General features: G+C 64.0%; 1 protein-coding gene across 1 annotated transcript in view; it reads right to left on the minus strand.

The window, feature by feature from the left end:
• ELAVL3 (ELAV like RNA binding protein 3) overlaps positions 1–8,222 on the minus strand; it is a gene marked incomplete at its 5' end in the record, with an annotated part of 13,368 nt that extends 5,146 nt beyond the window's left edge. Inside the window, 4 exons of the mRNA XM_058292926.2 lie at positions 640–678; positions 2,979–3,204; positions 3,415–3,568; positions 8,099–8,222. Of these exons, the coding sequence (XP_058148909.2) occupies positions 640–678; positions 2,979–3,204; positions 3,415–3,568; positions 8,099–8,222 (543 nt within the window). The remainder of the gene's footprint in view (positions 1–639; positions 679–2,978; positions 3,205–3,414; positions 3,569–8,098) is intronic.
• Positions 8,223–9,144: the final 922 nt, after the last annotated feature.

A 9,144-nucleotide genomic window follows, 5' to 3' on the forward strand; every position in this document is an offset into this window, starting at 1 on the left:
CTGACCCCGCCATGGCCCCTGGATCCCTGACCCCCCGATCCTCTCCCCACCTTGGCCCTGCCCGTCTTGGGGCTGACCCCGTCCCTCTCCCCACAGCGCCGGGAACAGCGTTCTACATGCAGCTGGCGCTCAGCAGGTATCAGCAGAGGGAACAAACTAACGAAAGGACCCCCGCGCCCTCCTGCCTTAGCACAGGCTGTTCCCCCAGCCGGGGACTGCTCCCGCCCTGCCCCCTCCCCCACACCGCCACCAACGGCGCAGGGACCCCCTCCACCTTCTCTCCCTCCACGGCCCCCTTCCTAGCCCCGGTCACCCCCCTTCACCTGCCTCGAGGCCCCGCTCGCCTGGAACCATCAACAACAACGAGATCAGTAACAGTAGCCGCTGCTCGCTGACGCCCGCCGGGCCCTGGGCTCGGCCGTCCTTTGACCCTTTAGTTTGAGCGACGCGGCCGGGAGGGACCCCCGGGCCCGAGCCCAGCACTGGGCGCCCATCCCCGGGCCAGGGCTGCGGGGAGGGACCGCTCCGGGACCCCCAGCTGTGGGCGTGGGGGGACTCAGAAACTCAGGGGGAAGTGGGGGGGCCCTGGCTGTGCCCCGGGCAGTCCTGGGTGGGGGGGCGAGGGGGGGGCACTGTTACCTCTTAACGCCGTAGGCCATGTTGAGCAAGTTGTCCAGCCTGTGGAGGCAGGGGGGGCGGTCAGGGGCGGGCACGCCTCCCCCCCTCCTCCCCCCCCCCCCCCCGCCCCGTGGCGCCGCCGGCCGCCTGCCCTCCCCACCCCCACCCCGCGGGCCATCGCGCCAGCCCCGCCCCCGCCGCCCGCCTGACCGCCGCCTGGCACGGCCCTGCCCCGGCCGCCGCCTCCCGCTGTCCCTTGGCGTCCCCTCCTCCCCCTCCCAGCCTGCCGGGGACTGTCCCCAGCCCCGGGAGCGCGGTTCTGGGCCCCGGGGGCCGGGCTCTCTCCCCCACGGAGAGGGCTGTCACCCCTGCAGCCTCACCCACTTTTAGGGCTGGGAGCGGGGGGCTCAGGGCCCCTCTCGGCGTCGACGAAACCGGGACAGTAGAAGCTCCCTTCTTGCCAGGCTGCTGGGCGGGAGCAATAGGTGGGCCTGGTATACAGTCAGCGCCCATTAAATGCTGACTCCTCTAATGATGAGGAATGAGGAAACTGAGGCCAGGCCAGCCCCACGCCCGAGAGGGAGGGGCGGCTCTGGACCCCAAGCAGGCGACTTCCCAAAACCCTGAAGGCCGAGAATGCCGTTTGAGGTCACCAGTGCACGTGGAGCACCCACTGTATACGCAGCCCCCGGCTAGAATGCCGTTTGAGGTCACTGGCGCATGTGAGCACCTGCTGTATATGCAGGACAGGGCTAGAATGATGTTTGAGGTCACCAGTGCACATGGAGCACCTGCTGTATACACAGGCCCAGGCTAGAATGCCGTTTGAAGTCACCGGCGCACATGGAGCACCTGCTGTATACACAGGCCCAGGCTAGAATGCCGTTTGTGGTCACCTGCGCACATGAGCACCCGCTGTATACGCAGGCCTGGGCTAGAATGACATTTGAGGTCACCAGTGCACATGGAGCACCTGCTGTATACACAGGCCCAGGCTAGAATGCCGTTTGTGGTCACCTGCGCACATGAGCACCCGCTGTATACACAGGCCCAGGCTACAATGACATTTGAGGTCACCAGTGCACATGGAGCACCTGCTGTATACACAGGCCCAGGCTAGAATGCCGTTTGTGGTCACCTGCGCACATGAGCACCCACTGTATACGCAGGCCTGGGCTAGAATGACATTTGAGGTCACCAGTGCACATGGAGCACCTGCTGTATACACAGGCCCAGGCTAGAATGCCGTTTGTGGTCGCCTGCGCACATGAACACCCGTTGTATACGCAGGCCCAGGCTAGAATGACGTTTGAGGTCACCAGTGCACATGCAGCACCTGTTGTATACACAGGCCCGGGCTAGAATGCCGCTTGTGGTCACCTGCGCACATGAGCACCCGCTGTATACGCAGGCCTGGGCTAGAATGACATTTGAGGTCACCAGTGCACATGGAGCACCTGCTGTATACACAGGCCCAGGCTAGAATGCCGTTTGAAGTCACCGGCGCACATGGAGCACCCGTTGTATACACAGGCCCAGGCTAGAATGCCGCTTGTGGTCACCTGCGCACATGAGCACCCGCTGTATACACAGGCCCAGGCTAGAATGCCGCTTGTGGTCACCTGCGCACATGAGCACCCACTGTATACGCAGGCCCAGGCTAGAATGCCGCTTGTGGTCACCTGCGCACATGAGCACCCGCTGTATACGCAGGCCTGGGCTAGAATGACATTTGAGGTCACCAGTGCACATGGAGCACCTGCTGTATACACAGGCCCAGGCTAGAATGCCGTTTGAAGTCACCGGCGCACATGGAGCACCCGTTGTATACACAGGCCCAGGCTAGAATGCCGCTTGTGGTCACCTGCGCACATGAGCACCCGCTGTATACACAGGCCCAGGCTAGAATGCCGCTTGTGGTCACCTGCGCACATGAGCACCCACTGTATACGCAGGCCCAGGCTAGAATGCCGCTTGTGGTCACCTGCGCACATGAGCACCCGCTGTATACGCAGGCCCAGGCTAGAATGCCGCTTGTGGTCACCTGCGCACATGAGCACCCGCTGTATACGCAGGCCCGGGCTAGGATGACATTTGAGGTCACCAGTGCACATGGAGCACCTGCTGTGTACTCAGGCCCGGGCTAGAATGCCGTTTGTGGTCGCCTGCACACATGAGCACCCGCTGTATACGCAGGCCCGGGCTAGAATGCCGTTTGAGGTCACCGGCGCACGTGGAGCGCACGGGGAGCACCTGCTGTGTGCGCAGGCCCCGGCTCGGCCCCTTACAGCCCCCGTGCCCCCTCGCAGCCCCGCGGGGCTCCCTCGCGCAGCCCGGGGCGTGCCGGCGGCGGGGCTCACCGGAAGCGCTGCGTCTGGTGGTGCAGGGGCCCCGCGTAGCGCCGCGCCGACGACTGGTAGAGGTGAGTGAGCAGCGCCTGCCCCGTCTTCTGGCTCGGGTTGTTGGCGAACTTGACCGTGATGGGCTCCGCGGCGCCCAGCGGCTTCTGCCCGTTGAGGCCCTTGATGGCCTCCTCGGCCTCGATCCTCTTGTCGAAGCGGATGAAGCCCACGCCCCGAGACACGCCTGCGGGGGGGGGGGGGGCGCTGAGAGCCCCGCCCCCCCACCCCCTCCACCCGCGCCGCCCCGCACCCAAGCCCGCGCCACGCGGGCCCTGCCTCTGCGCCTGTGCGCCCCCCACCCCAGCCAGGTGCCCCCCCCAGCCAGGCTCCCCCACCCCCAGACAGATGTCCTCCTCCCCACCCCCCAGCCCGGCGCCGCCCCCCGCAGCCCCACCTGTGACTTGGTCCACCAGGATGCGGGAGGTGATGATGCGCCCGTACTGGGAGAAGAGCTGCTCCATCTCCTTCTGGCTCATGGCCTTGGGGAGCCCGCTAACGTACAGGTTGGCGTCACGGATGGAGGCCGAGCTGGGCCTGGCGTAGGACACCTGGGGCGGGGGGACAGGGCTGAGCGAGGCCACGTCCCCAGCGCCCTGCCAGGTGGGGAGCCGCCGTGGGGAGACGGACAGGGCGGTGGCCGTGACGCCCGGGCCTCGCCTGCAGGGGCGGCACCCCGGGGACGGGGGGAACGGGCACTGGAGGGCGTGCCCGGGGTCCCCGGCCCGCGTGCTCCCACTGGACATGCCATCAAACCCCCCCGGGAGTTCTGACCCCTTCGAAGCGCGGGCCCCTTCTCTTCCCTGGCCGGGCTTGGGGACATCCTGCAGAAGGACGACCCCCCAGCGCCGTCCCCGAGCTGCGCGCCGGGGTGACACCCGTCTGCTGGCGTCCGCCCCCTCGACGTGGCCGCAGATGACCCCACGTCATCCCCCAAGTGCCAGCGGCGTCCTCCTGGGACCCTCGGGTCCCGGGCGCTTCTCTTTCACACCCGCAAAAAAATTCACCGCCACCTCCCTCATGATGCGGGATTCGGCACCTCTGCCCCCCCCCCTTTCCCCGGCCCCCGCCGTCACGCGCCTGGGTTAGAGTTGTCACCTCCATCTCCACCCCCCACCCCCAGCGGCCAAAGGGAACGCGTGAACATCTGAGGCCGGCACGTCCCTCCCCTGCTCGGAACCTTCTATAGCTCCCACCTTCCTCAGAGGAAGAGCCAAGGTGTTCCCTGGTGCCTGTAAGTTCCTGCTCAAGCTGCCCCATCGCCCCCTCCCCAGCTCCCTCTTGCTCTGCTCCGGGCCGCCGTGGTCCCCAACACGATAAAAACGCACCCCCCCCCCCCAGACTTTCCCTTACTGCCCCCCTCCCCCCCCGGATCTCTTTCTTCTTCAGATCTCAGTGGAAATGTCCTCTCCCGTTTGAGTTTGGCAACTCCCTAACCCACAACCCCCTTGGCCACTGTCTCTTTCGAGCGCTTCTCTCCCTTGTGAATTACACGCGTTTGCGGCTGCGCCTTCGCCCCGCGGATTGTGGGCCAGCCCCGGAGTGAACCCCGCCGCAGCTGCTTAACAAAAAACAAGAAGCGGTGGCTGCGCGCATGTATCTCCCTGAGACAGTGGAAAGTATTGTGAAACGGGGGAAAGAAACGTCCATTGAGAAAGCAGCGTCTAGTGTGGGACCCCCGTCTCCTTCTAAAGTGTTCCCGGGACAATGGCGGGGGGCCCCCAGATGCAGAGCGGGGACCCCCGTGGCTGGGGGTGGGGGGAGGCTGGGGAGAAGGACTGTGGCCTCTTTTCCAGTCCTCGGTCCAACTCTGGGTAGAGGGGGTCGCGGCTGGGGGTCTAGGGTTTGGGGTGGTGACTCGTGTGGGTGTTTTACAACCTTAGAAGTGACTCGATTAAAAAAAAAGTCCAGCGTGCCAGGCGGGGCGTGGGCTCAGGGTGCTCAAAGGTGCAAATCAGGTGACCGCACACCTGAGGGCCAGCAGAAACCAGCCAGACGTGGATTCTGCCGTGACAAAGGGACCCCCGCTGGACTGCGAGCTGCAGCGGGGCGAGGACTCGCTGGTGAGGCATCAGATTTGGGGGTGACAGGTAGGCCCGAGCTCGTCGGTGGGGGCTTTCTGGGGGCACAGAACAGCTTTTGGGGGGGCCTCTCCTGGCTCTCCCCAAACTGGGGTGTCCTGTGCAGGCGTCCGCCAAGAGCAGGGATGGGCTGATTGTCCCTGCGCCCGGTGGGTGGCCGGAAATATTTCAGGTACTGTCTTTTGGAGGAGTGCCCAGGCCATGCGGTGCCACAGCCCCCGGGGAGGTGACACCAGGCCACCCCCACATTGGCGGGGACACCGGGGCTTACGTAATGACAGCGAGAGCCGCAGGAGTGCACACCTGTCACTCCCGTTCCACCCCGCGCGGGGCACAGACACACCCACACGACCTCGCCATGCCACGCATACCCCGGCGGAGCCCGACGTGCCCACGCGGCCCCTCTGCCGTGCAGCACCTGTCAGATAAACACCGTGTCCCCCAAACACAGAGTGACACACCCAGAGTCTTAAATAGCCAGACCCGCCCGACGACAGCCGCCCGCAGAGCCACGGGGTCACACGAGCACCGTGTGCAAAAGCTCCGCCAGACACGCAGTGTCACAACCGGAGTTCTGATGTCACGCAGCACCTGTGCCCTAGACGCCGTGCCCCACCCTCCGTCTCACAGCCCAGGTGACTTGGAGTCACACACACGTACATGCATTGACACACAACCCTGCACTGTGCACACACACACGGAGCACACATGCATTGTACATGTGTATGCAATCACATGTGCATATCTTACCCAGCACACATGGAGCACACATGCATTGCATGTGTGTGCAAACACGTGCGTATATCTTATCTAGCACACGTGGAGTACACATGCATTGTACGCGTGTATCTAAACACGTGTGTATATCTCACCCAGCACATGTGGAGCACACATGCATTGTATATGCGTGTGAACATGTGGGTATATCTTGTCCAGCACACGTGGGGCACACATGAATTGTACATGTGCATGCAAACACGTGTGTATATCTTTATCCAGCACATGTGGAGGACAATGCATTGTATGTGTGTGCAAGCACGTGTGCATGCCTTATCCAGCACATGTGTAGCACGCATGTGTTGTACACATGCATGTATACACGTGTGTATATCTTATCCAGCACACATGCGTTGTACGCATGCATGCAAACACGTGTGCATATCTTGCCCAGCACACGTGGAGCACACATTCATCGTACACGTGTATGCAAACACGTGTGTATGTCTTATCCAGCACATCTGCCCGTATCATGTGCACACTCCTGCGTCATGCATGTGCACACACATTGCACATACACATACAAACACATGTAGCTCAAGGACACACCCCTACACCCCACACACATCCTGCACACACGCACTGCGCATGTGCACCCGTGAACACAAATGCACGTGTGCATTTCATCAAGCCCACATGCCTATCATGTGCATGCACACCTGTATCGCACCTGTGCGCACATGCATGCGTACATACAAAGATGTGTAGCTCATCCAGCACACAACCCCTGCTTTGAGCACAAAACACTCCTGCACCACACACACATCCTGCACACATGCACCTCAAGCACACAAACCCACATCACGCGCATGCACGCCTGAATACATACAAACATGTAGCCCATCCAGCACACACCCCTGCCTACATCGCAGACACATCCTGCACACATGCATTGAACTTGTGCACACAAATGCATGTGTGCACCTCATCAAGCACACCCCTGACACATTGAGCACACATACACCTGCATCGTGTGCACACACACCTGCCCCGCACACGTGCACCCACACACATCTGCATCAAGAACACACAGGTGCATTGCACGCACTCCTGCCTGGAGCGCCCACACCCTCACGTCGAGTGCGCACACACCTGCATTGCACACGTGCTTGTACGCATCGCCTCGGGCACACACACAGCTCACAAATGTGCATGCGCATGAGTCCATATTGCACAGGGGCACACGCACGCCGCACCACGCGCGCGCGCGCACACACGCACGCAGGCTGTAGCCTACATGCCTGCCTGTTACCCACGGCACCCAGGACCACCCTCACCCCCGCCCCCGGGGGGGCTGCTCAGTCCCGCTGGCCCCAGGTCACCACCTCATCCCGCCCCACCTCGGGGAGGGAACAGATTCTTGCACCTCTGTCGCCAAACGGGGGCCCAGATGGGCACCCCCCCAGCCTCCCCCAGAGCCCAGGAGCAGATCTGAGGGGCGGAGCCCAGACACCCCCAGGCGCCCGTAGGGAAGGGGGTTTCCATGGCGACCCCTCCCCCCAGGGAACCTGCGCGCAGGGTCCCAGCTGCAGCTGCCAGGAGGAGAGGGCGTGGGGGAGGGGCGTTGCACAAAGATGGGGGAGGGGCCCGCCCCCGATCCCGCCCTCCAGACCCTAATTAGGCTCCAGATGGCAGCTGGGCCCCCAGCCCCGTCCATTTCCATGACAAAGGCTGGGAGGGGACACGCCCTGGACCCTGGCCACTCCCTCCTGAGGCCTGGGGGGGGACACCCCCTCCCCCAGCCTCCTAAGAGGCTCCTATGCTCCCCATGCACAGGCGAGGAGACTGAGGGTCAGGGAGGCCAAGCCACTGAGCTCCCCCCCCCCACCCCGCGACCCCACCGGGAAGCCTTGGAGGAGAGACTGGAGCCTCTGGGGGGCTGGGCCATGGGGGACGTGCAGTCACGGGGGGGTTTGGGTGTCCACGGCAAAAGGGACCAAAAGCAATTGGGGGGGGGGGTTGGGTGGCAGCGAAGGGAGTGGGGGGTCATGCAGGATGGGTAAGAATCAAGGGCCAACGGGGGTCCAGTGTGGGGGGCAGTGGTGAGTGGGGGACACTGGGGGATGGGGGCCAGTGAGGGGTGGGCGGCCCGGAAGGGCTGGGGGCAGTGAGGAATGGGTCATAATGAAGGGAAAACGGGGATCCGGCGGGGGGCAGCGGGGGTGGGGGGCGGGGGGGCCAGGGGGGAGTCGGGGGTCCGGGGGGGGGGGCCGGCGCTCTGACCTTGATGGTCTTAGTCTGCAGCTTGAGGCCGTTGAGCGTGTTGATGGCTTTGTCGGCGTCGTTGGGGTCCGAATAGTTCACAAACCCGTAGCCGAGGCTCTGCCCTGGGAGGGGGCAGCAGGACCTTGAGCCCCCCCTCCCCACCAACCCAGGCCTGAGAAGCGGGCCTCCCCTGGTTCTGAGGAGCCAGGGCCCACCCTGACCTGTTCCCCGGGGTCCCAGCCTTCCCTCATCACCCCTCTGCTCCCCCAGAGCCCCGGCTGCTCCCGTTGCCCGAGACCCCCACCGAGGGACCCTCTTGTCTCCCTAACACCCCTGAGACCCCCCCCTAGAGTCCCCCCATCACCCCTGAGACCATCCAGGAACCCCCATCTCCCCAACACCCCTGAGACCCCCATTCGAGTCCCCCACTTCAGGTCCCCCCATCTCCTTTGAGACCCCCACCTAGAGTACCCCCATCACCCCTGAGACCACCTAGGAACCCCATCACCCTTGAGACCCCCACCTAGGACCCTCATCTCCCCATCACCCCCAAGACCCTCACCTCAAGTCCCCCCATCTCCCTAGAGATCCCCACCTCAGGTCCCCCCATCACCTCGAGACCCCCACCTAGGACCCCTATCTCCCTATCACCCCTGAGACCTCCACCTAGGACCCCCGTCTCCCCATCACCCCTGAGACCCCCACCTAGGACCCCCGTCTCCCCATCACCCCTGAGACCCCCACCTAGGACCCCCGTCTCCCCATCACCCCTGAGACCCCCAACTAGGACCCCCGTCTCCCCATCACCCCTGAGACCCCCAACTAGGACCCCCATCTCCCCATCAGCCCTGGGACTCCCAACTAGGACCCCCATCTCCCCATCAACCCTGAGACCCCCACCTAGGACCCCCATCTCCCCATCACCCCTGAGCCCCCAACTAGGACCCCCATCTGCCCATCAACCCTGAGACCCCCACCTAGGACCCCCATCTCCCCATCAGCCCTGGGACCCCCAACTAGGACCCCCATCTCCCTTGAGACCTCACCTAGGACCCCCATCTCCC

The sequence above is a fragment of the Dasypus novemcinctus genome, unplaced genomic scaffold (genome assembly GCF_030445035.2).
Source record: "Dasypus novemcinctus isolate mDasNov1 unplaced genomic scaffold, mDasNov1.1.hap2 scaffold_528, whole genome shotgun sequence".
Lineage (NCBI taxonomy): Eukaryota > Metazoa > Chordata > Mammalia > Cingulata > Dasypodidae > Dasypus > Dasypus novemcinctus.